This window comes from Sparassis crispa (genome assembly GCF_003851025.1).
Source record: "Sparassis crispa DNA, contig_000014F, whole genome shotgun sequence".
Taxonomy (NCBI): domain Eukaryota; kingdom Fungi; phylum Basidiomycota; class Agaricomycetes; order Polyporales; family Sparassidaceae; genus Sparassis; species Sparassis crispa.
Genome location: NW_020939761.1, coordinates 848,943 through 874,072, shown reverse-complemented (window position 1 = coordinate 874,072; position 25,130 = coordinate 848,943). Strand labels below are relative to the sequence as shown.

General features: G+C 53.9%; 9 protein-coding genes across 9 annotated transcripts; 2 read left to right on the top strand and 7 right to left on the bottom strand.

Moving 5' to 3' along the window:
* Positions 1 to 376: 376 nt before the first annotated feature.
* On the bottom strand, positions 377 to 526 carry SCP_1503010 (hypothetical protein; the record flags this gene model as incomplete). The annotated part of the gene is made up of 1 exon (XM_027764405.1): positions 377 to 526. The coding sequence occupies one exon, from the start codon at positions 524 to 526 to the stop codon at positions 377 to 379; it is 150 nt and encodes a 49-aa protein (XP_027620206.1).
* A 664-nt stretch (positions 527 to 1,190) lies between these two features.
* SCP_1503000 (hypothetical protein) lies at positions 1,191 to 2,598 on the bottom strand (the record flags this gene model as incomplete). Its single annotated transcript, XM_027764404.1, has 3 exons — positions 1,191 to 1,332; positions 1,384 to 2,096; positions 2,161 to 2,598. 3 exons carry the CDS (start codon positions 2,596 to 2,598, stop codon positions 1,191 to 1,193), a joined length of 1,293 nt encoding a protein of 430 aa, XP_027620205.1.
* Positions 2,599 to 4,002: 1,404 nt separating this feature from the next.
* On the bottom strand, positions 4,003 to 4,640 carry SCP_1502990 (hypothetical protein; the record flags this gene model as incomplete). Its single annotated transcript, XM_027764403.1, has 4 exons — positions 4,003 to 4,046; positions 4,108 to 4,165; positions 4,221 to 4,526; positions 4,587 to 4,640. 4 exons carry the CDS (start codon positions 4,638 to 4,640, stop codon positions 4,003 to 4,005), a joined length of 462 nt encoding a protein of 153 aa, XP_027620204.1.
* A 606-nt stretch (positions 4,641 to 5,246) lies between these two features.
* SCP_1502980 (hypothetical protein) lies at positions 5,247 to 5,632 on the top strand (the record flags this gene model as incomplete). The annotated part of the gene is made up of 3 exons (XM_027764402.1): positions 5,247 to 5,342; positions 5,409 to 5,483; positions 5,534 to 5,632. The coding sequence occupies 3 exons, from the start codon at positions 5,247 to 5,249 to the stop codon at positions 5,630 to 5,632; spliced, it is 270 nt and encodes an 89-aa protein (XP_027620203.1).
* A 2,498-nt stretch (positions 5,633 to 8,130) lies between these two features.
* Positions 8,131 to 10,096, bottom strand: SCP_1502970 (Allantoinase; the record flags this gene model as incomplete). Its single annotated transcript, XM_027764401.1, has 6 exons — positions 8,131 to 8,286; positions 8,339 to 9,016; positions 9,072 to 9,125; positions 9,463 to 9,534; positions 9,611 to 9,833; positions 9,894 to 10,096. 6 exons carry the CDS (start codon positions 10,094 to 10,096, stop codon positions 8,131 to 8,133), a joined length of 1,386 nt encoding a protein of 461 aa, XP_027620202.1.
* An 800-nt stretch (positions 10,097 to 10,896) lies between these two features.
* SCP_1502960 (Protein yippee-like) lies at positions 10,897 to 11,600 on the top strand (the record flags this gene model as incomplete). The annotated part of the gene is made up of 3 exons (XM_027764400.1): positions 10,897 to 11,025; positions 11,081 to 11,124; positions 11,210 to 11,600. The coding sequence occupies 3 exons, from the start codon at positions 10,897 to 10,899 to the stop codon at positions 11,598 to 11,600; spliced, it is 564 nt and encodes a 187-aa protein (XP_027620201.1).
* A 347-nt stretch (positions 11,601 to 11,947) lies between these two features.
* Positions 11,948 to 16,397, bottom strand: SCP_1502950 (Bifunctional cytochrome P450/NADPH--P450 reductase; the record flags this gene model as incomplete). The annotated part of the gene is made up of 23 exons (XM_027764399.1): positions 11,948 to 12,100; positions 12,173 to 12,227; positions 12,291 to 13,048; positions 13,103 to 13,172; positions 13,226 to 13,277; positions 13,327 to 13,501; positions 13,560 to 13,828; positions 13,888 to 13,977; positions 14,033 to 14,351; positions 14,409 to 14,453; positions 14,508 to 14,561; positions 14,660 to 14,823; positions 14,879 to 15,013; positions 15,067 to 15,084; positions 15,147 to 15,168; positions 15,236 to 15,351; positions 15,402 to 15,555; positions 15,620 to 15,638; positions 15,697 to 15,783; positions 15,838 to 15,934; positions 15,994 to 16,030; positions 16,082 to 16,209; positions 16,262 to 16,397. 23 exons carry the CDS (start codon positions 16,395 to 16,397, stop codon positions 11,948 to 11,950), a joined length of 3,153 nt encoding a protein of 1,050 aa, XP_027620200.1.
* Positions 16,398 to 17,643: 1,246 nt separating this feature from the next.
* On the bottom strand, positions 17,644 to 17,934 carry SCP_1502940 (hypothetical protein; the record flags this gene model as incomplete). Its single annotated transcript, XM_027764398.1, has 1 exon — positions 17,644 to 17,934. One exon carries the CDS (start codon positions 17,932 to 17,934, stop codon positions 17,644 to 17,646), a length of 291 nt encoding a protein of 96 aa, XP_027620199.1.
* A 766-nt stretch (positions 17,935 to 18,700) lies between these two features.
* Positions 18,701 to 19,249, bottom strand: SCP_1502930 (hypothetical protein; the record flags this gene model as incomplete). Its single annotated transcript, XM_027764397.1, has 3 exons — positions 18,701 to 18,754; positions 18,817 to 19,062; positions 19,121 to 19,249. 3 exons carry the CDS (start codon positions 19,247 to 19,249, stop codon positions 18,701 to 18,703), a joined length of 429 nt encoding a protein of 142 aa, XP_027620198.1.
* Between the last annotated feature and the right edge of the window lie 5,881 nt (positions 19,250 to 25,130).

Genomic DNA, 25,130 nt, shown 5'->3' with positions numbered 1-25,130 from the left:
GGTTTGGGACGGCGTCGGCACCGACGTTGGCGCCAGCGCTTGAGTGACCCAAGCAAGATACTGATCTGAGCAAAAAACGCTCTCGTGTGCTTCCTTTCGGTGGCCTGATTGTGATCTAGCAGCAAATTATTCCGTATTCCGACTTCTCGGTGGTCTTTGGATTCCAAGAATCCGAAGAAAACCAACGTTCAATTCCTTCAGCCCTTCCACCGAGCAAGGTCAGCCTGGGCAGGGGAAATTGCAGAATAGTTCATACGGTCCGATGGTTGCAAATTGAGTCAGCCTTCGGTCGTAGAGACCCAGTGCCACATTCGCACGACAAGCAGCCGACAGCGGTGCCCTGTTTGTCTACCAGCTGCCAGTGCCTCTAATGCCCCTAGGTGATCAGGGAGGCCATGGCAGGCGAGCCAAGAGCAGGAGAGCGCGATGCCTGGCAGCGTGTTCCAGCACCACGCGATTGTAAACCCGCCTGGTCAGCTTGCGAACCGCTGCGGTTGCTCCAAAGTGCATTGGCCGTGTATGTCATTATGATGTCTGCAACCCGGATAGATCGAGTCCAATTAGCCTGAGTCATGCCGAGGCAATTTTGGGCCGAGGGTCGAGTGCAGTGAAGCCTCGATGCATGCCTTGTGGATCAAATTGGATCGACGTCGACACGGTCGCGGGAAGAAGAGCGCGAGGGCCAACTCGATAGGCAGAAGGGGAAATAAAGTTACCGTAGCACCGGTGACCCTACTTCCGGATGTTCATGACAACAGAGGCAGACACTCTCGACGACGTCGCGCAGCAGAGGTTATGCAGGCGGATGATATCACAGCGCGGGCAAGATGAACATGGTGGATTATTTTGCAATGAGTACATACATTGACATGCAACAGTCCCGTCAGGATATTTCTAACATAATGATAGTGTACTTTGTATATGAAGACATATGTCAGTAAGCCAGCCGTTTTATGTGCGATGCGACGAGTCAAGTGCTGTGTAAAGATGGTGCGGGAATGGACAAGAATCTCGACAAATTCCTGGGGGAAAGATATACAAATGGTGTAAGGGGAATCAATATGCAACAGTGGTATATACAGTTTAGGAATAAGATGCCAGTTTGTCCGCGAGCTGAACTACCAACACGAGAGCGAATAATAGCAATGCAACGAGATGCGATGTGTACAGGAACGAAAAGGCGGGGCGGGTCACGCCGGCAAGGAAATGGGATAATGGCTGTAAGACACATGTGGCTCGAGCACGGTTTGTGTGTAGACGGCCGCCATGGACATGTGGTACTGCTGCTGCGCGACAGAGTATGGATCCAGATACACGATATCCCGAGATGAGCTGCTGAATCGAATCAGCGGCTGTACTGTTGTGCCTGAAAGTATCACTTACTGCACGTCCTCTGAAAATTCGTAAATCGGATACCCCGCAATTGGTTCGCCATACGATAGCTCATCCACGTATGCGATCTGATCCGGATGCATCATGCCCTGCAACTCAAGCTGAGCTGTAATACCACGCTCATGCTCGAGAATGCTGTCCGCTACTGGGGACAAAAAAGGCACGAAGGGCTTCACAGGACGCGGCGCGTAGAGAGACAAACGACTCGAGGATGTCGCCAACGGTTGAGGAGCCACTATATCGGCAGGTACCGAGACACTAGCGGCGAACGTCCCGTAGCCGTCGCATGTGTAGTCGTACCGCGTGTCCACGACCTGTACGGGCTGAGATGGTGCGTCCTCGACACTGGACGCAGTAGTGGTCTGGGCCCACTGCAGCGAATTCTCTGCAGCCTGCACCGCCCAGTAGTCGATTTCTGACTCGTCGGGGTACAAAAGCTGAGGCGAGAGGGCCATGTCATCGACTTCCTCGTACTTGGGCTTCGGCGAGAACGGGCGGGAGCAGGAAGATGTAGGAGAGCCGAAGCGGGAAAAAGATGATGTGCTCCAGGATTCGCTCAAATGAGGAGAAGGTGCGCGGACCCTCTTCTCGCGGCGGCGCTGGCGGCTCAGTGTCGATCCACGACTACGCTTTGTCTCAGAGACATAGGTACAGATGTACCCGCGCGATACGCAGCGCGCGCACGCGGGTTGCGTTCCGCTACACTGCACGCACGCGAGCACGTGTCATCAGTACGACATGACACGAGACGGAACGCAGTGATCGCACCTTTGCCTTCCGCTCCCGGCACTTGTTACACGCTTTCTCTGTGCGGCGGTTCTTCAGAGGAGTCGGGGACCGCAAAAAGATACACGTCTTTCCGTCCGGCCCCGGAAGCGTCCCTCCCTTATAGTTGTAGTACTCCGGACCCCAGGGAATATGGTACGGGATGAGATTCCAGCAGTCGTCCTCAGCTGGGTCAGCGACAGCGACGCAAGATTCTAGGCCATGCATGTCAACAGGTGTGGTAGGCGAAGATGAGGAGTCAGAGCAACTTGGCGAGACCGGCGAGTGGGGTTTGATAGAAAGCAGACCTGGCTCGACAATGATATTGAGCGTGCCCTTTGTACAGGAGCCTTGGGACTGCAACAAAGGAGGGTTGTCGCCAGGAAGAGCGGCGTAGGAACGCGTCACAAATGCGGGGTCAGTACGATGATTTACGCACATGACGGGGTAACAATGCGCTAGGAAAGTCTATGAGGAAAGATATATGGCGGTGTTTGGCCGACTTCAGGGATGGTACGGTCGAACGGGCTCGGTAGATATGTGCTGGGCTCGCTTGCCGTGGCCATGGGAGCTTCGAAAAATGGGGGACAAAATAATAGAAATTGCTGATCTCTCGCGGATCTAGTATACTTTCGCAATCAAGCTTCGCGACGATAGACTGGCTATAGCTGGACGAGTGAGCGAGGGAAGCCACGACCATGGGCAACCAATCTGCCCATAAGATCTGCCCAAACTCGTGTTAGCAACATGGAAGAACAAATCGGGAGTTTATCCGGCACCGCCGCTCTGGCGAATGATGGACAAGAAACATCACCGACTGGAAAAACAGCCTCGACCCTGAGTCGTCCGCCACCGCCAGCTAGCTAAACTTGGGCACGGCGCCGGGCAGCCTGAAGCCAGCGTTCGACCTGCTAAAGGTCCCCCGCCTCTACAGTGCTTCTCGCAGCCAGTAAGACTGTGAATACTAAGTGTGTGGCCCTATCGTTATAACAGTAAAAAAACAAGTGGCACAAACCAAGTAAAAGCTCGAAGACCGGCCCATCAAATTCGTCCCTTTGGCCCTCTCTGGCCGGGCACAGCTCTGACATGTCACAACTCAGAAAAGGAATGGTCTGTCTGCCGCTGTACCGCGCCAATCTCCATATGTCTGCCCCAAGTCTGCCCTTACAGCACTTTCCCAGTCATGCACCGCCGTCAACATGACCCAATAAATGACCAATGCTGCAGTGCACAGCCAGCAGCAAGACACGAAGACAAGACGGGTGCAAACTTGGTGAGAGAGGAGACAGAACTTCTTCTGCGAGCAGGCGAACACAGGTATACGAAGCAAGGTATGGCCTGACCGTGACGGTACGTACGTATGGTAATACAGATTATTCAACGTGAGGTCCGAGGAGCATCCAGGACGATATCAGGTTGCAGAAAATTTTGCAAATACCATAACACATTATGTGAGCGGCGCTCCCGTCGATGGCCGTGCGAGATTTAGATCTACTCAAAGGTGATCGCTAACCAGAAACTTGAACAGCTGGCTGGCCGAAACAGCCTAACGCCTCCTAACGCTTGTCATAAGTGGCGCGGACCGGAAAGAGACCGAGCTCACGCACAGACCCAGTAAAGCTTACTGGGTCGCTGCGTTGTAGACGTGGTGGTGAGCATGACTGGAACCAGGAGCGTAAGGTTGCACACGCAGATTCTGCGAATGATATTCCAATGAAAGAACCAAGATAAAAGTACACCATTTCGAAAGGGTGATATGTCCGAGGAGAAATACACAAGTCAAGTTGGAAGATCCATCGAATGGCGGAGTAGCTTGCATGCAATTCTGCCAATAATGTGGGCCATTCAAGAGGTCGGGTCGTGTAATACGGCCAGAAGATAGCGATCGCCTGACAACACAGCTAAGGCGAATTGCGCGAGCAGAAATCGAACGAAGGAGCGGGTGCCCACCTGGTGATATCATAATCTCATGCCGTTTAGTGCGAATACGCATGAAACGCATATCATCCTGTCAAATCTCACGTCGCACGATGCCTGACAGCGTGAACGTTGAAGAGACTCACCGGTTCAGATTGACCTTCGGTGACCTCTGCGAGACCCGAGTGGACGCTCTCAACGATGCGTGAGATTGCGCTGGCATACCTCTTCCCTTGCTCGCCCTCAAACACGACACCAGAGTGGCGAATCATTGTCACGGGGTGGCTCCGCGAAAGCAGCATGTAGCCCAGTACCGACCGGTGAGACGTGAGCATTGTGAGTGTCTGCTCGAGCTCTGGCGTCGTTATCGACGCGGCCGACGCCACCGTTGCACTTGTGGTGGGCTGAGGTGAGAAGGAGGGGTGCGAAGATACCGTTATTCCTTTGGAAGACTATTCTAGTAAGGTAGCACTTCTAGCAAACTCCAGGCAATGGAAAAAGCTCGTACTCACCATGGTGTTGTCGAGGAGGGTAGTCGCCGTTGAAGTCAAAAAGTCTGGCAGCATTGAACCGACCGTCTGGGAGCAAATGTTCTCTTACGTAAGTAGCAATTTCCTATTCCCCCAACTGAGTCTGACGACCTACTACACTGTGTTCTTCCTTTAGCTCGCTGGCACTGCAGCGACCATAACGCAAGGTCTCAAGTCTGAAAGCTTGAAGAGTCTGAATTTTGAACCGCTAACTATTGCAACCTAAGCGTGAGGGTGCCCGAACAAAACAAACACCACACCTTAGACCATCCCTCCGAGTCCAGCGCGCTACGCAAGCAATAGTCTAACACAACTTCATCGCCCGACACCGCGCTAGCTCTAGGGAGCGAACTGAGAGAGCCGCGCGAGGTATGTATCTGTCATTCGTTGAACGTTCCTAAGCTCAAAATCTCGGTGTCGCCAGGCAGCACAAGGGACGATATCTCGTCGATGCAATGTCGCGTAGATAATATGAGATTGTCGACGTCGACGCGGGATCGACTGGGAGGACACGGACCTCTTCGTGCGGTCCGCGCCTCATTCGCTCCGTATACACAAGGTATACGCTGGAGCCGATTTCTTTGACAAAGACCTTACCCCTTGAGATATGTTGAATATCGACGCAGGCACGCGTGGACCAATATGATAATCTCTACAGCAAGATGTTTCAACGCCGGCATCCAGTTCGAGTGCTCGATACGAAATCCACGCCGGCGGCAATGCCGCACCTCGAAAACGGTAACTGATCTGCTACGCAGTTTACTTACCTTCCTCATCTACTGATTCTCTGACCCTGGGACTCAGGCTACCAGCCCCCGCGGAGACCGGCTTGCTGGCTACTCACTCGGTATCCGTTCGACGTATTCAAATGATAAGAAAGTTGTGATCACATTGATACCCTCACGGAAGATACGCTAACGCATATTTAGCATTTCAATGGACCAACAAGAGATGCCAGGATCGCGTCGGGCAATGATCGCTGGACCACGGACGTGCCCGAACGTAACGATGATACGTTGCAGTCGTGATACTTGTTAGGTGAGCCGCCAATTCAAAACTGAGAGTTTGAAGTCGTATACTCGTGAGGGGCGATTTGTCGCACGAAATAATCGTTATGGGAGTCAGACAGCGCGAAGATCCGAGCATCGGTCTGTGTAATCTCCGAGATTACAGTACATTATAAGATGCCTAGCACGACGTACTAGACCACGATTCTAGATGCCGTGGTCATGGTAAGTGTTATGTCCCTGATGGTGAAACATATGGTTCTACTGAAAAAGGTGCGCAGTACATCCCCGGAGCTTACGCCATGTTGCAGGATCATATCTATCAATTTGTGGACGCGCCTAAATGCTCTACCCCCGGTCTCGGCGGTGAATGTAACTCTCCGCACGTTTGGCTGCATGATGTGAAAACTAACTCTACGGTAAGCTATGTCAGACTGCTTCGCTGACGCTTGCTGCTCAGTAACCTTCGATAGACCAACGGTAACGCTTTTGGCCCCTGCGGTTCCAACCACGCAGACTGTCGAAAGCTCACAATTTATTATCCTGACCTCGACCTTCCGTGGGCGGGAGTGAGGTGTCCAGCCTTTTTTGACCTCAGCCTGTGCCCGTCGTTCGTCCATACGAATGGCGGGGGCGCAGGCATCCAGTCTCGTTCATGGAATTGATTAGCTTCTGGCCCCTCTGGCTTACGATTTCTGTGCTATCTCGTCTGGGAGCTCGAGCCCAAGCTCATCGTCTCATGTACATACCTTGTCACTTGTTCATATTTTGTAGGCCTACAGGCGGGTAATATCTCCATCCCATCCTACAGTTTCTGTCTTCGAATGACTTGCCTACCTATTCTGTCTTCTACATGCCTTTCAACGCATCGTGATGCATTTCATCTTTCTATCCAGATTAGCTAAGGTGTGTTTCGCTTGTCTGAACTCTCATGCAAGATCACTCACTTGCACAGTTGCCAGCGTAGCGACATCTATCGTCGCCCGTGAATACGGACACCTAAAGCGGTCGATGAGCCCCATCACTGTGTTATAACACATTTAGATATGTCTCAGTCACTCGTTCGGTTTTTCCCCATGCCATGATCGCTGCGTCTCTAAGCGGGGGGACGTTCTGTGAAAGCAGGTCTAGAAAGTTGGGGTTCACACGCAGCCACGATGTTAGCGATTTCTCTCGCTGCAACTTGTGTCCGCGGTATCACTGACTGCGTTCTGGCAGGCAAAGCTGATCCTAAAGACCTTCCATCTGGGGAAATTCATTCTATCAAATACTTCCGATGCCATCTTCTGCCTGTCGGCTCCGGACCACCACCACGTTTCGCTGAATGCTCTGAGTATCACTCCATCCCGTCGGGCATCCGCGCACTGCTGCACGTTGAAGAGGCCCGGTTGCTACTACCTACGCTAGTGTCCCATCAATAAATGAAACAAGCGAGACTTACTTAGGCCGACGCTGGGATAGGCTTGCAGCACGCGCCACATCACGGTGTTAGAGCTTTCGTCGACGAGGGCGCGAGTTGCGCACGGCGACGTCCGAGCGAAGCGAGTGGTTATGGATTCTCACTACTTTGCGCTCTCTCTGGCAGTGGAGTATGGATTCCATCTAACGTGGAGAGAGTACGTATATAATTGTATTATTCTCGCACGTATCGGATGATAGCAGTGATGACCCGACTGATTTGCACCATCTTCGCGCGAGGGACGCCATATCATCAGACTAGGTTTTCTATCGGATAATTTGCAACTCGTTGCACGGTCATTCGCGTCATCCCGTCTTCTCCGGCCAGGAATTTCTGCAGATGGCGGTAGTCGGTTGAGATGCAGATATGCCCTCTCGAAGATTATTCGCAAACTAGCTCCCCAACCTGCATAGACGGAGAAGTGGGATCTATGATATGTACCGTAACGGAGAAAGATAGTTAGGCTGGATTATGTCGTATTTATCCTCTAAAGGGGAGCACACTGTCTTTTGTGCCAGCGCGCGAAGATTTGCATTCGCCCCAAACCTTGCGGAATTGATCATGAACATCCTCAGTAAGCGACCGTAGTATGTCTGGGGCATATTAAGGTCAATCACCGAGGACCAGTGATGTTGCAGCGTTTTCATCTTTAGACGTACATATAACGATAATTTATCGCATGTATTCTAAGAAGACATGGGAAAACCACAGACGTATCCATATGTGGGCTCATCGGTACATAGTGGATACGCGAACGCAGCACCTTGGGCACTCGGCAGGCTGATCTCCGAAATGACACCGAGTGGCGTAGCATGGATGCACGACAGAATATTTGGAACATGATCAGTTACGCGGCGGGTAGAACGGACCAGCAGACGCGACTCAACGAGAAGCCACAGTAGCTTCCTGATTGCCGTAACCCGATATGTCCGTGACTGGAAGATACACTCAGCGTCTTCACGAGGTGCGGGGGCACACATCAGACACGAGTTATGTTCTATCAGACGTAGCCCAATCTTACAATACACCTGCGAATTGAGATCTGAAAATACTTTCTGAGTTACAGCAACCTCCCGATCGGCTCTAAGCCCTTGAATCCTTTCGCAGCATCGTACACTAGTTGCCCGCGGACGAACGTCTTCTCTACGAGTCCACGGAGGTTGAGTCCTTCGTATGGAGTCAACTTGTTCTTGAAGTTCAATGCCTCCTTCGTCACCTGCAGAGTAACTATTAGCCATGACCGCCACCCGAGTTAAATTTTTGCTTACGGTAAATTCCGCCTCAGAATCCCAGATAATGATGTCCGCATCAAAGCCTACAGCAAAGCGTCCCTTCCGATCCTGCAAGCCAGCATGTAACGCCGTCTTCTCACAGACCCATGATACAACTTGGCCAATGCTCACGCCTCTCCGCCTCCCTTCCGTCCACAGCAAGCTCAGGCCAAGTCCGAGCGTGCTAATGCCACCCCACGCGCGCATGATATCGCCGTCGTCGAGGCACTTCAGCGGCGCCACGCACGGGCTGTGGTCGCTCACGACACAATCCAGTGTACCATCCAGCAAGGCTCCCCACAGCTCTTCGCGATTCGTCGCATCGCGCACAGGGGGACAGCACTTGAACTCGGGACGCCCGGCGGGAATGTCTGCTGCGGCGAGACAGAGATAGTGGAAACACGTCTCGACCGTCAGTGGCAGACCGCTTGCCTTGGCTGCGCGGATCAGCGGGAGCGCGCTGGCTGCAGAGAGGTGCACAATGTGCAGGCGGAGCGAAGGGTATCGCGCGTGCAATGCCGTTATAAGCTTGATAGCATCGAGTTCGAGCTGGTCTGGCCGTGAAGAGAGGAACGAGTCGTAAAGTGTTGGGTCTGGCTGAGGCCAGGAAGTATTTGACGAACGTGACGGTGACATGTCGAGCTCTGCGTGGAAACAGAGCACTGTCGACGTGTCCTGGACGGTGTGAGCACGACGTGTCGTAAGTTGTATCGATATTAACGTGACACACCTTCAATTCTTCCATCGCATGCACTACGTCAGATTCAGCAACACACGGAAACTCCTGTAGCGCATCTCAGTAAGGACATGAAAACGGAAGATGTTATCAGGCGTATGCAAGGAGACATCTTCGCACGACTTCCAGGACACGTTGACTGAGTTCGGCTTTCACTCAAACAGAACAATCCCCCAAAATCGAGAAAGATCACTTCTTCCTTCACATAGTAGAAGGAGTGTCCAGCTGAACATAGAGATTCAGATCGCATTACGAGGCATGGTCATCACCGCTGGAGCAGGAGGCATGACTCGAAACATTGACAGGATTATTTGATTCCAAAAATCAGGTCTCACAAGACAAATATTCCAGAGACAGGCAGAAGGATGAAGTGGGAGTGACGTACATCTACACCACTTTCAATGAGAAAGCACTTGAAGCCCTTCACGCCTGCGTCTATCAGCGGCCGCAGATGTGCCTGTCACTACTACGTTAGCTACGATGTTGGCCTCGACACACTGGGTGAAAGCCTACTAGTATTGGTATCTACGTACCTGATTACCAGGTATAACGCCGCCCCAGAAAGCGACGTCAGTCCAGCATTGACCACGGGCAGCAGCACGCTTGTCTTCGAGATGTGCTACCGTAGTCGTGGGAGGAATGGAGTTCAACGGCATGTCAACAACCGTGGTAACGCCGCCAGATGCAGCAGCACGGGTGCCTGTCCAGAAGCCCTCCCAATCTGTACGTCCAGGCTCATTGAGATGTACGTGTGCGCTGTGTCACGAGCAGGACGATATAGAGACAGCGACAGCAGAAGAAACTAACAGCACACACTCTACAAGACCTGGGAGAACGTAGTGATCGCCGGCTTCAACCCACTCGGCGTCCTGGTGAGCTGGAAGGCTGGATCTGCCATGGATGCCAGTGTGGACGTCGGTTATCTTGCCAGAGGGGATATCAACAATAATGGTCGCAGACTGTAACCTGTCACCACCGAGGTAAACGTTCCTTCCCGTGAAGATGCGAGTCGAGGGCATTATTGCTGTTGTCTGCAGATAGCTCAAGTCACGGTAACATCCGTAGTAGTAGGCCACGCTAGCCGCTGGCGTGCGCGAGCCTCGAGGATCTACACATCCTTTTCAGGCAATCGACGTTGTTTGGATACTCAGGCTGTTATGATCATGACCCTGCGTAGCTTCGACAAGTACTACACTCCATGAATTAGCCCAGCAGCACGCTCCTACAATCGGAAATACTGGAGGGATAATACTGTCGCTGTATGTACGCTAGGTGTGCTTTCGAGATTGATCAATTGCGCGACGTTCGGTTACACTACACTAGATTAACACCAAGCCAGAGGTGAGCTCGCTTGATAAGTTCTTCTCGCAGCTCATTCCTAGGCACAGACTTATCTCCACGCCACTGGAACACACTCTCCTTCACAGTGTGTCTGGTACATCAAATGCGGCGCGCGGATCCCAAATATGGCGAGCGACGGGCCGATGGCGGTGTTGACGTTGATGGCTAGTGGGTTTCGGGCTCGCGTGTCGAGAAATATATCAAAAAATCAGCTTCACGCTGTCGCCCACTCGTCTCAACTGCCATAGCCCTGATCGCCCACAAGCGGTGTGATTGGATACTCGAGACTCGCGCGCATGGAACTCGCCCACGTCTCAGCGCCTGCCGCGACAAATGCCTATACGGGATCCACTATTTAACACCGGGCTCTGATGGCCATAAGCCGGGAACATTCTCTGTCTACGTGAGCCCTCTCTATATAACCCGCAGCGGCCATTGATCATCATCCATCTCGACTTTACCCACACCGCTCCACAACATGCCCGACTTTGCGCTCGCACCCGTATATGAAGAAGGCAATTATTCGTCCTCGCATGCTGTGCAGTGCACACTTACGTGTAAGACTTGTCATTCTTCAATTGCTTCGCAGGATTGTCTTCTCTCAACGGTGCGTTATAATTCATCGGCGCAGCGTGTACACCGCTCAATAACCGTTACTAAAGGCGTTTCGCGGACACACCGGCAAAGCCGCCCTATATTCGGAAGTGTGAGTGATCGCGATAGCGTTAGGGTGCTCACAGCAGAGCCTCAATTTCTAGAAGGCTGATCGTATACTGATACGACATTTGCAGGTCGAACGTCACCTTCAACGCGCCATGTATCCTCCTGATGAACACCGGCGCACACACCGTCCAGGAACTTTCGTGCAAAAAGTGTACAGCATACCTCGGGTGGAAGATCGTCCGCGCGCACGAGAAGCCAGAGAAATGGAAGGAGGGCCACCATCTCCTCGAGCTCGCGCTCCTCGAAGAGGTGGCCGTCCAATCGCTCCCAGGAGAAATGCAGCAACAACTAGACACTGTTGTCTCGAGGTTCGCAGCGAGTCTCGACTTCGGTGGCTCTCAGCCAAGGCGGGCGTCGTCGCCGGATCCATATTCGTACTCGCAGCGAGGGAAGCCACTTGGCCCGCGCATTCAGCGGTCCAGTCTCTCGTCGCTGACTCGCAGCAGCGCAACGCTGTAGTTCGAGGTGCAGCACGTTATGATACTATACTATTATTCGTTCGACCACGACCACGACCACGAGCAGCATACATTCACTCGCGACTCACGCATACACTCATTCAATTAGTACTCACGCAATATTTATCTCCCCTCATACTGTACGTACTACTAGTCCACATACCTATCATTATTGTCATTCATCCCATCTCACTGTCCAACACTCAGTAGCCGATGCAATGATCTTCCATTCGTTCCATGCCTAATGATACACGCATAACACATACTATACGATGATCGACCATTACCCAACAAGCGAAATTCAGCAAACCAACAAAAGCCAAGGAGAACATTTTGCCCAAACACCCCTCACTCAAAGACATCGGTAGCGAACCGGCCTTTAGTGGCCCTACCGAACAGCTCAGCCGCCTCCGCGTCGTCGACCTGGCGGTTCACCTTGATGATCTCGGTCAGCTTCGCCTTGATCCCCGCAGCCACCTTGCTCGAGCCGCACACGAAGAACTGTACCAAAGTGAAACTTGTCAGTAAGCACAAAGCGGTGCGCGGCATCAGTGCCACATGAACGACCCGCACCTTAGCTCCCTGGCCGTACGCCTCCGTGATATCTGCCCTGTCGTGCCAGACACGGCTAGAGCGCACCAAAATCAGCATCCCACGTCAACCACGACAGCGGACATTGCCCAGCACTCACTCCTGAACATACTTGCACCCCTCCGACTCCCCCGAGGCTCGCGAGAACGCGGGACGGACATCGATGACGCCCAGCTCCTTCCATTGTTTCAAGTCGCTGTCCGCGTACAAGTAGTCCTCCGAGGGCGCCCGGCAGCCGAAGAACAGCAGGGAGATCGCAACCTCCCGCCCCGCCTCCTTCTGCATCGCCCGCTCCTGCAAGAACCCCCGCATCGGCGCGAGCCCCGACCCCGCGCCGAGCAGCACCAGCGGGATGGTGGGATCCGCCGGCGGGTGGAACTCCGCACTGGAGGGGCGCACTGTCAGCTGCACCTTGTCCCCGGCACGCAGACCCGCGAGGTACGTCGAGGCGACGCCGAGGAACGGCTCCGTGCGCCCAGACATGGCCGCGGCGGCGATGACGCTGATAGTGAGCGAGGCACAGCCCGGGTCGGCGAGCGGCGAAGACGAGATGGAATATTGTCGAATCCGCATGGGCGGCAGCAGCCCGAGGAACGCGCCGACGGACAGCTCGATGCCCGGCGTGCTCTCGAGGATGTCGAGCACGCTGAGTCGCTTGGCGAACACCTCGGAAGAGTACGACGACGAGAGCGCGTTGAGCGCCTCGGTGGCGGCAGGTGTGCTTGCGGTGGACGAGAGGATGCGCAGGTCGCGCGGCGTGGCGGGCTGCGACAGCTCGACGTATCCCCCAATCAGGGTGTACAGACTGAGGGGCTTGTTCATGGGCAGGGAGGTTGGCCCTGCTGACGTGAGAGTAACCTGGTATAATTATCAGTCGGCAAAAACCTGCAGCTAGTATGGGGATATACCCACCTCCTGCTCGGGAGACAGGCCGAAATAAGCGATGGCACGTCGGACGTCCCTGGGAGGGTTCGTCGGCAAGCTAAACAGAGAATCAGCTTCGAGAAACACATCAACTCTCTGAAAGGAACCCACATCGCCAAGTAATCGCCCGCCCGGAACGTCATATTCTCCGGGAGCTTGAACTCTGCCGCACAGTCAGGAGTGTGCGCGTAAATCTACGCGAACCGGCTCACCGAGATGTCTCTTGACAGGCGCATTCGGCGACGTGAGGATCCTGTTCGCGACGACCGTACCCAGGGCAGCATCAGGCTGACGCAGCAATTCCGCACGCGCCGTCGCATGCGCGACCATCTGCACCTGCACTCCCGCAGCCTCCTCCCCAATCTCTGCAGCAGCAATGCGATACTCCTACCACCACACCCACTCTCGCGTCAGCCACACACCCCTCGATCAACCGCACACGCACCTTCGCAAGGATCTCCCACGTCTCCGCCTCCCACTTATCAAACGAGTCAAAGAACTCTCCCCCGCTCGCGTCCGCCTCGCCGCGGGGAACAAGCCGCACGCCGCCATGTGCGTCCAGCAGCTCGTCGCACAGCTTCGGGATGCGCTGATACGTGTGCACCCAGTCGCGGTTCCCGCACCCGAACACGCCGAACTTGACCCCCTCGAGCTCGCGCTCCTTCAGCTGCGAGATCCACGCGACGAAGTGCGCCGCGTTGTCCGTCGGCTGGCCTGCAAGCGCACACATCAGTGCCCGCCGCTGCAAAAGGCGAAGATGGGTAAGGACGCACCTTCAACCGAGGCGGTGACGATCAGCACCGGCCCGTCCGCGGGGATATGCTCCACAGCAGAGTCAAGCGTCCCAATCGTCGCACGGAAGCCTACGTACGCCCAATCAGCTCACCCGACCGCACTGCGTGACACTACGGCACCCACCATGCGCGGCCGCGTCTGACGCAAGCCGCTGCGCAAACGCCTCCGAGCTCCCCGTATTCGAGCCATACAGCACATACAGCGGGCGCTTCTCACGCTTCTCGTCCACCTCGGCGGGGGGTGGGAGGACGACGGACGCGGGGTGCGCAGGCAGCTGCGGCCTGCGCGAGCGCGGGATCGCGTAGATGCGGAAATTGTGCGGCTTGATCGTGAGCGTCTGCTTGAGCTCGAGCTCGTACGACGGGTCCTGCATCGTCAGGTCGAACTTCTGCAAGATGGATACGACCGCGATCTGCACCTCCTGCCACGCGAACGGGCGGCCCTGCGGAGGAGGCGGTGAGCGCGCGGCCTGCGAATGAATGAATGGGGAACGACTCACGATGCAGCCGCGCATACCGAACCCGAATGGCTGCCAGGCGTGCGGCTGGAGACACACAGTCAGTCACCGACGCATCCTCAGCAGAGATGGCACACTTACCGGCAGCGCCTCGAACTTACCATCCAGCATGCGCTCAGGCCGGAACTCGTTCGCCTGCCCAAACCAACCCGCAGTCAGCAACGCACACCGAGAAGATAAAAGCAGGAAAGGGGAAGTGGGAAGCAGGAAAAGGGAGGAAGGGGCACACTAACATCGTCGCCCCACACACGCGGGTCGCGGTGCACGACTATCACATTTACGACGACCGTCGCGCCCTTCTCGACCGCGTACTTGCCGCCGAGCGTCGTGTCCTCCAGGGGCGAGACCGTGCGCATCGGCGCGGACGGGCTCAGCCGCAGCGTCTCGCGCATCACCGCTGTGCCCACGTTAGTCGGCGTTATCACTTTCTCTGCGAAGGAGGGAAGGCGCACCGAGGAGATACGGCAGGCGGTTGAGGTCGTTCGCGGTCATCTGCCGGTCGCCGATCACGCTGTCGATCTCCTCGCGGAGCCTCCGCAGGCACTCGGGGTTTTTGAGGAGGTAGTACGTGATGAATGTCAGCATCCCTGCAGCGCATACAGTGAGTGCCTGGCTATGCGGGGGACGACGCCGCGCTCACCGGATGTCGTCTCGTGGCCTGCGTGGGTCGAACGCGAGTGAGTGCCTTCCTTCTCGCAGCGAGTAGGCGATGGCACGTACCAGCAATGAGGAACGTCAACAGCTGGAGGGGATAGAGTCAGTTTCGCACGCATACACTCCACATCGACAGCACAGAAGCAAAAGCGCACATTGAACTTGATGTTCTCCTCCGGCAGACCCAAGCCCGTCTCCTTATCGCGCCCATAGAGCATCGTATCCAGCACGTCCTTCTTCTCCGTCGGGTGCGCCTTGCGGTTCTCAATAACTGCGCATACAGTTTCAGCTGGATGCTAAGGGCAGCGGGACCGAACGCACTCTCGTCGACGAGCGAGCGCAGCACGCGCATGTCCTCCTCGTACTTGGCGTTCGAGCCGCTCATCATCGCGCGCACGAACGCGGGGCGGTTTGCACGGAGCCCACTTTCGATGAGGAAGTCTGCCATCGCCTTCGCGAAGGGGTGTGGGCCCTCCTGAAGTCGGGAATAGCATCGTGTCAGTACTGATTGAGGATATGCGGATGCACTAGGGCCTTACGCGGTAGAATGAGTTCAGTCTGAGAGCCACCATGTGAGCTTGCCGTGTCTCACGCGTGAGGGACGAGATGAACGCACCTGTAAGACATGGAACACAGACATATAGCATCCATGGTCATGCGCGTATAGTCCTCTGCAGGCTCGATCGCATGGTAGACCCCGAAGCTGGAGAGGAGTATTAAGTATGTGGAACAGATACAAGCATCACAGAAAACGCACCGCTCCCACTTTAGTATGAGCTGCGAGACGATGTCCATCATGTCGTCGAACATACCGCGGGTGGTGACGGGGCTGAACGCCGGCATCAAGAGGCGATCTGCAGGACATTAGCGACATTCGGCACCAGACTGCAAACTGTGCTTAGGCTCCACTCACGCGCGATGTACCAGTTTTGCTCTCCAGGAGCGTGCGCCTGCAAGTCATTAGCCCAACACGTTATGAATCCCACAAAAACGCGACGTACAGTGAACAGACCGTCGCCTACTCCGTTCCGGACCTGATCGAGCGCGCCGATGACTTTTTTGTTGAACCGCTTCTCGTCGGAGACCTCGTCGAGCAACGCGTACGAATTGATGACAATAATCTCCCGGTCTGAGAAGTGGGCATCGGTGAGCAGCGGTGACCGAATCGGGTGGTAACTGACTGATCATCTTGAGCTTGTAGATCTCGCCATACTGCTCTGCGAGGAGACGGAAGGAGCGGATGGGGACTTCGCGCTCGATGCTGGTGACATGTCCGAGGAAGGGGACGGAAGGGGGAGAGGGGATTGGAATCGACATGTTGATGCAGGTAATGACAAGAATTGGGGAGAAGCAACGCGCCCTGTGCGGCCTTATATACAGGGTGTCGAGAAGTTGACCAAGCACGCATTTCGCCGCGCAGCCTTGCTAATCAGATGGAGTGGGCGAACAGAAGGGGATAGCATGGTGCGCCGAATGAGAGTTCAAGGGCATCCTCCAAATTGAGGATGAAGAACATCGGAAGTAAAGCGTGTCGGTCACATGCGGTGTTGATACCGAATAGGGGCGCAGTATGTGACGACGTACGACGGGGAAGGACACACAGGGGCAGGGCTATTACGCCAGACAGTTGCCCACGGAGCGAGCGTCAAGACGATTCGGTCTCAAGCGGGCAGTAACACGTGTGAGTACGTACAATATTGAGCAACCGGAATCAGGCGACTCATCTCCATCTCCCGCACTGTCATTTCCTGGTCAGATCAGCATGCAGCTCCTCCAATTGATTGATATATCTACCCGCCACAGAGGTAAGTACATTGCACGTTGCAGGAAGACGTCGACCTGATTAGGACGGGCGTAGTGCGTCAGGCCTTCAATGAGCTCCAGTTCATTCAGTCGGATCGAAAAGCTAGGCAATGATGTCAACATCCAGTGGTAGCAGTACACGCCAAGTCGCGATCGATATCGCTGCAAACCTTCCCCTTGAATCTCGACGGAGATCTCGTCCCAAAACACGTGCACGTGACCGAGTCCCAGAAATTCGACGACGAAATTGTATTTCAGTGCTGCTTCACGTCTGGGAACGCGCTTCTATGGCCGTAACAAGGAAATACTGTCCATCTCACCGTGGCCAACGAACCAACCCTGGCATCATAGGATACCGTATGGTTCAAGCTCGGCTACTCGTGAGACCATCTCCTGCATCTCAACGTGCGGAATGACATCCTTCGTCTCGTGCAAGACTGGGCCCCACCCATTTCTGCAACGCGTGAGCCCCGGCACGAAAAGGCAGACCGTGGACAAACACGCACCTCCGCGGTAGAACTAGTAGAACGACGAAGGCAGCTCTTCTATCAAGTTCTTCAACTTCGCAAGGGCACCTCCAGGCAGGAGCGCGCTCAGCATGCTGGAATGACAGCTCTCGCACTGCGCGTTCTTCACCAAGTCCTTAAGGAACCCTGTTGCGCACACGACCTCTCTCGTCGGGACCTCCATCAGCTCGGCCGCGCAGCCTCCACATATATTGCTTCCACCACACCGGCTGGCCATTCTTCCGCGTCATGCATTAGCAAGTACCCAGGCTGGTAAGCACGCTCGGATGGGCAAGACACGCCACCGCCCCGCGCGCGCGCTCCCGGTGCAAACTCAGGAGCATATGATAATCATACTCCGACACATCCTTGAACTCCTCGTAGTTCGGCCAATCCACAGGAAACCTGAGCGCGTGCGCCGCCGCCTCCCGCGCGAGGTCCTCCAGCCCGTACCGCAGCGCGACCGCGTACACACGCACGGGCTCGTGGGCGAGGAAACGGGGGGCGGCGAGCATCCGGCGCAGCGCATGCAGGACCTTGGGCATCTCGTACCGCGCCGCCGCGGCGCACGCGTCTAGCCCGTCGTCGAGGTCGCACAACGCCGGCTCGGGCACGGGGTAGATGAGCCGCAGGAGCGTCTCGATCGTCGCATCCGACTCGTCCAGGGCCACGACTGCGGGGTCGAGTACGGAGGAATCCTTGCTCGCCAGCTGGCGGCAAGGTACGCGGACCGGGAGGTGAGGAGGGCTCGCGAGACTTTGAAGCGCGTAGGGAAGGGCATTTCGATTATGAGGTCGGCATCGGGGGCGTTGAATGGTTCTGGCGCTGTGAGGCGCACGCAGACGAAGACGACGGAAGGCGAGCGTGCGCGGCGAGAACGCGTTTAAACCATTGCTGCTTATACGTGGAAGGTTTGAAACGTGTGAGCGTTGAGCTAGCAACGATCACGCTGGGTTTATATGCGAGAGATGGAGGACTTTCGCCTATCGCTGGTCGTGGAAAGGAGACAGGTGGAGAATACTGAGCGTATGGTGTCGGCGGTGGCGAGCTTCAGCGAACTCCGCCAAAGCGTACCCTCATGTCATGCGTAACACATCACGTGAAACGTCACAGCGCGTAGCACTTTCGTCACAAACAATATATATTCGTAGGGTAGCGGTTGAACAAAGGGATATACTACACAGAGACCTCGGTTAAACAGCCCTTCAAATTCAAATGCCGGAACTCGAAAACACGTTAGAAATTCCCCGTACAACGCGATATTTCGATCTAGGTCCGTAAATATCCCAAGCCAGTCCGACCAACGTTCACCTAGACAACGTTAACAGTAATATTCTGGATCCCCCAATACGGGACCGACTGATTCTGCAAAACACACACCACGCTCAGCAACTCCACATCAGTTCAGAATCAGAATCAAGACGCACCCCGACAAGCTCGAACTGCGAGATCTCCAGCAGCGCTGCGCCGGAGTAAGACGCAGGGACCTGCACGGCGAAGTTCTCGTGATACGTGAGCCACGGTGCCTCGGGGTTGACCGTCGGTGTGAACGGGCCCTGGTACAGCACCACGCCGAGGCCGTCGTAGTACGGGTTGTAGCCCGAACACCCACTCACGGGGCACTGCTGCATCGCAATGACCAGCGCGACCTGGTTGAACCCGAGCATCGGCGGCTGTCACGAAGCGATATTAAACACATGTCGACGTATCGAAAACAGAGAGGAAACGCACGCTTTGCGAGACGGTTACGTTCAGCGGGCTGCCCACGGTCAGGTTGCTCCCAGCCGCGGGTATGCCGATCCACGCGGTCTGTGCGAAGGCGGAGGCAATGAAGGCGGCGACGGTGAACAACGACTTCATGTTTGGTACAATGAGGCAGTGTGAGATCCCATGCGTCAGTCGGGGAGAATTCTTAGGACTCTATTAAATGAGAGTCTTATATCTGTCCAGTCGCGATGCGGTCAGGCACGTCCGGTCTGTCTGCAGAGGTACGCAATGCATCCGACGCCGCTGAATAGGCTATTGAAATGTAACGACAGGTCAGGTGCTCGAGGCTAGCCAAACGGTCATAAAAGACCATGCCAGCGGCATTGCGAAGAAAGGGACTAGGCTAGAGCGAGCCCAAGTATTCTCGTCCACTGCGAAAAGCTTGTTGCCGTTCTACGGCAGAGGGAATGTCTCATCAGAGAATTATTCCAGCCACACCCACAGATTCGGCGAGGAAATCCAAAGCGATGCATAGACGATGATGAGACTGAGGCAGCACCAAATATCAGGACGACATTACAGCGTCGAGGTTCGACGGTCCCCAGCACCGGAGCTTCAACAGCTAGTTTTCGAATTCGACAGAGTCCGAATCGGAGCCATCTTCAGTGCCGTGAAGACCGGGTATAGCAAGCTCGTAGATGTGTGCGCAATAATTGGGTATGTACGTCAAAGTTCCAGCGGAGCAGATTCATCGGACGGTGTTTGCAGCGGACTCACGTAGCATCAAACGTGGCAGATGACCAACCAAAAGAAAACACGCGGTAGCGAGCGCTACAGCGCAGAGTTGGGTGCATGGGATTTGCGTCTTCATAGACAATGTACAGTAGACCGGAATTTTCGAGCACGGAGCTGTGGGTGGTGGGAGGTCGACGTCGACTCGGCGAAAAGATTCCCATTCAGGATAACGTGAGTCTGTCACAAATCACGGGATGGTGTCACGACGCGCAATCACCCCAGCCGCATAAGGGAATCGGGATTCCTCCGGATGGAGGATAGATCTCCTCGGCTCCATCCGGAGCTGGATGGAGATTGTACCTCTGCATGGAGATGCCAGCTACAGACAGAGAGAGCTAAAGGCCCAAAGCAAGCAGATGTATCTAGACAGCATTGATATCTCTTCCTACATGCTCTATGAGTATTTTCTGAGAATATCCAACAACTCGAGCCTGTCCCTGGTGCTCGCGAGTATGTCCCACGAGCCACGTGCTGTCTCCATCCAGCTCCATGCAGAGATGTGATCTCCATCCGGCACGGCACGGAGACGGCCTGCTCCGTATGATGGGGGGGATTTCCATCACTCCGGGGCTCCGTCCGCTACCATATGGAGCCTATGGAGCTATCCCAAGTTCCTGATGCGCCCCTCCAAAGCAAGGGCATCGTGTTGGTTTTGACGGTGCCATGCATTGGCCTGCAGAGAGGATCCTTCATCAGTTTGAACTTGTCCCTCCGAACCCGGATGAAAATGAGTTTCACGGGCCTTATCTATAAGATATGATCGTGCTTGGAATCGTCGCCATGTGCCACACTCATACCTGACAGGGGCAGTTTAGCTGAATCGCGACAATTATGTCTCCTTTGAGCTTATTGAGGTTATCGCTGGCGAACGTGCACGTTGAAAAAATTACCGCTGCACTAAATTCACAGGTACATACGTACTCAGAAGAGAAACATTGAGATTGCTAGCTGTAGAACAGCGTCATCAAGCTCTTTTCTTTGGTCCCAGTTTATTGCCCTCGAGGCCCTTTGATAAAAAAAATAGCTAACTACTTTTTTAAAATTATGCCTGCACATGGAGTGATGGAGGATTTGGTAAGATATGACACGCCTGCAAGCACACATCCGACACCCTCGGCGAGTGAACGCTAGAGACTAGGATCTAAACCTGCTGCCCTTATGAGTGGTAATATGTACCCCTGGGCTTTAACCTCTTGCGGCAGTCAGGGATCGATCTGGTGGTCCCCCACCAGCCGTCAAAACTCACTTAATCTCTAGAGAGGGGATGTGCTGCCAGGCTGCCAGTCTGTATGGTAGAACTGCGACGTAGGAAGATAGTAAAAGAAAGTGTGTGGTAGGAGAGTGCAGGCCTGTGGAGTGTGATTGTTAACGTTCTATGCAGTCAGAAAGCATCCCTAGCTTACTACTTCCCTGGAGATGCCTACTAGTGGAGATCCTGCCATGTTCCCAAGTTAAAAATTGCTGGGAGCACGTTCCATAGGAATTCCCGTCTTCTGAGACCGCCTGAGTACAACAACTGCTTGCATTCTTGACACAGCTGTCCGCCGATTATATTATCCACCTGCGCCTCCAGGCATGATAGAGTGTCGCAATGAATATGTTCGTTGTATGCATTGCGCCAATGTTTAAAGTACGTTTGAAGAGCCTCGGCGCATACCGGTGAAGTCAAACACCGTGGTCTGCTCTCGAAGCATAGATGCGGCACTCCAGCACTCACCACGAAGGAGAACACTGGAGCGCCTCGCATACATTTCTCGAGATCTGTTACGCTTAGCCGCTCCAGAACCCCACTGGAATGAGGGTAGTATCCTTGGAGTAATGTGGGTGGTCCGAAGATGCAGCACAAGTATAGCGCTGCGGGCATCATGGAAGAAATTCCGATACGGTGGACCAGATTAACGGCAGTGATGACCTCCGTCTCCTTAATGCGCAAAGTCTGGCTACTGATGTGACGCACGGCGATGCCATTTGCCACATTCGTCTCACCCCAAATGAGCTTTTCCCACTCAGCTAAATTGGATGTAAGGACAGTTTTGATCCGGGCAACTTCGTCGCAAAGGAGTGTGTCGATCTCGTATTTGTGAGAAAGGCGCACAACAGCCGCCACTTCTGTGAAGTCCAATTGCTCCTCGCGCCTGGAAAACAAACTGAAACAGGTATTGTGAGTCTCAAGTTCAAGTTGCAGATGAAGAGAAAGACTTATGCGCCGTCGTTGTAGAGCATCTCCAATAGATATTTAAGATCTGTTGGGGCATCTGAAATCTCGACGGATGGACATCCGAATATTCGTCACTGGACAGCAGGCTGAGGGAGTGTAAAAAAATCCTTAAAAAAATCCGAATGCCGTGAAAGCACTCCTCTGTGAACTCGGAAGGCAGCTCGTCCTGCAACGAGGACAATGTTCCTGTCAGCAAAGAAGAACACCTCGTCCTGCTGCAACCCATCCGTAGACACTTCCTCTACTTCTGCCCTCTGCAAGTCCCCCTGCAGGTGAAACTCCGAATGGTTTTGCGCGATGCCTTGAGACCACGGGAAAACATGTGTAGCCACACGAAAGTCTCTTACATCCAGAAGAAATTTCATCATCACAAACAATAGTATCAGAGCCAGCGTGCGAACCAGCATCACCTTGAAGAAAAAAAGGGACAACATGGTGGGGAGAGTAGGAGAAAGAATCTGAAAATTCTCACTCCCACATCGCTGTAGGCGGATCAGAAGTTTGACACAATGAAAGCTTAGAGAAGCGCCTTCGGAGGAGCACGGTATAAGCGCAAGAAACTGCAAAGAGTTGTTTTGATAGTCATAGCATAGTATTCCGGAGGAAAGGACATTTATGATGTGAAAAACAAGAATTAGTGTATACCCAGAGCACAGGGAAGTAAGCACGTTGTAGAGATCAGAAAAATCATCAGGAGCGCACTTCAATACAAAGTTTAAATCCATGACCTATCTGCGACGATTCGCAACACAGAGCAAAACCACGAAAGGGATGACCACGAACACATGAGTGCAGAAATCGGTAATATTGGCACGGGTGTCAACCTCACGAAAACTGATATAGGTTCAGCAGACATTATGCCATTTGTCGTATGGGCACAGAACAAGTGAAATAGGACCATTGACTGCATGGATGAGACCATAGACGTGCTCATGCGCTCATGAACGAGTTCGAAGACAGCCAGCTAGAGCAGATCGGAGTGAAAGTGAGTAGAGGCTAGTAGACGACATGCAGGCTGAGGATCACTGACAGTACTTCTCCTGTAATAGGCAAATATTGCTCATACCCATGGAACAAATAGTTATAGCACGTTAAGGCTGCTCGATGAGGTGTTGCAGACGATAGAGAGACCGCCGACGATGACTCGGACTCAATCCTCCCGAACAAGCTCAACCGGTTTATGTAAGAGGAACAGGGCGCCACTGACCACCCACTCCTCAGACCTTTCGCTGAGGCACACAGTTCATGGGCATTGCAATATCGGACGGTCTCCAGCAAGACGAGGAGTTCTGGTTGCACGACGGCAACGCTGTCCTCATTTTGCGGCGCATTGCCGTCCACCTAGTCTGCTTTCAAATCAGGGTGCTTCACCGTAGTACACGATTTCGGAGTTACATAAGCAACTTGATCTCCGAAACACTTCGAGTAGATCTGGTGTAACGCGACGCGTCGGCCTCCGCAAGACAACACCCTCTGCGTTGCGTGAATTTTCCAATAATTATACATTCCACCATCCTCATAATGTCAGAATGACTTTTATATTCATTGTGCCACGCTCGTTTCGATTCAGTTCACCTGAGGGACTCACACTGTGCCGGCAAATACTCGCGAGATCTCTACCTTATGATTCACACCACTATCAACTCGAAGGTGTCTGCAAGGCATTAGATGGCAAGTAGACAATGCAATCCTCTTGTGCAGGAGGTGCAGTCCAGGTCGGAATGACATCTTGAAGCACATCGCAAGAAGGTGATGTTGAGCCTGGCAGCTGTGGATGAGGAAGTGAGGCTGTCTGAGTAGGGCAGGTTGAATTTTGTAGTTGAGCATCATGAGAAATGTAGCGAGGAACTGGCGTCAAGGGTGGACCATCGACAGGACTGTGGAATGGGAACATCTTTGCCTTGGGAAAGGTGAGCGCGTCTTGACGCGACGCGACGACCCACCGTTTCGGTCAGGAACCCTCGGCCGGCATTATGGTCGGATCAACGGCATCTCTTCGGCATCCGCGTTCACGAGTGAAATCCTGTACTACGGTTAAGGGGGCGCGTTTGAAAGCAGACCTATATCAGTCCGTCCCTCCAACCTCTCATAGGACTGATTTTGTAGTCTGGCTTTGGGAGACTACCGTCCACCAGAGTGTGCTCTCCAGACAATCCGATGTCATTCGGGATCTCGCAGTGCCCCAGCCTGCCATGGAGGAGATTGTCTCTGTCGAGTCGTCCACCTGCCCTAGTCTCGCGTCGATCTGCCGTATTTGTTGCAAGTGCTATATGATGGCACACGGTATGTTTCAGATTTGAATGTTACGTTGACCTTGTACGACACTGTGATGTGGTTTTATCTCGGCCGCGAGGAACATCGATATCTGCGGTTCGAGGAGGTCGCAATGCTCGTCTACCTCGCTCAGAAGTATCGAGGATGCAAAACATCGACATATTACATGTTGTATCATCCTTGAAGATACCTGTGAGACTAGAACCTCAATACTACCAAAACCAAGGTAAGATACAATACGACAAACGCGGATACACTAGGTGAATTCTCGTGTACTACCGTGACTGTATACTCCTCGTATTTACACTGCACTCACTGCATTCACCGCTACATTGATCATATCTTTCAGAGAAGCTGTTGACACGGTGAGAGTATTGGCAGGTAAGAAGCCGATGTGTAGTAGCCTGAGTGTGCACTCATGAACTTGAATTTTGTCCGTGGCAGCGATGGCATGTACATTGCCTTGCGACTAATTGGAGCTCATGTAGTCTCCCGATCGAAGGCAGATGGTAGACTCTCTGCTCCAGCGTTAACCTTCGTGTCCATTGCGCGAAAATCGACTGCCGACACCATAGCGTGCATCTCGCATAAGGAGGACCATTTGAACATGCCACCGTATGTGCACTCTTGCATGCTACAAACCGATAGTGTTCACGCCGTGCAGGCGATGTGCTTCCGTGCGAGTGGGAAGAATTGCCGAGCAGTGCGATTGGGGCCGCGTGAGTAATGTATTGTGCATCCATTCAT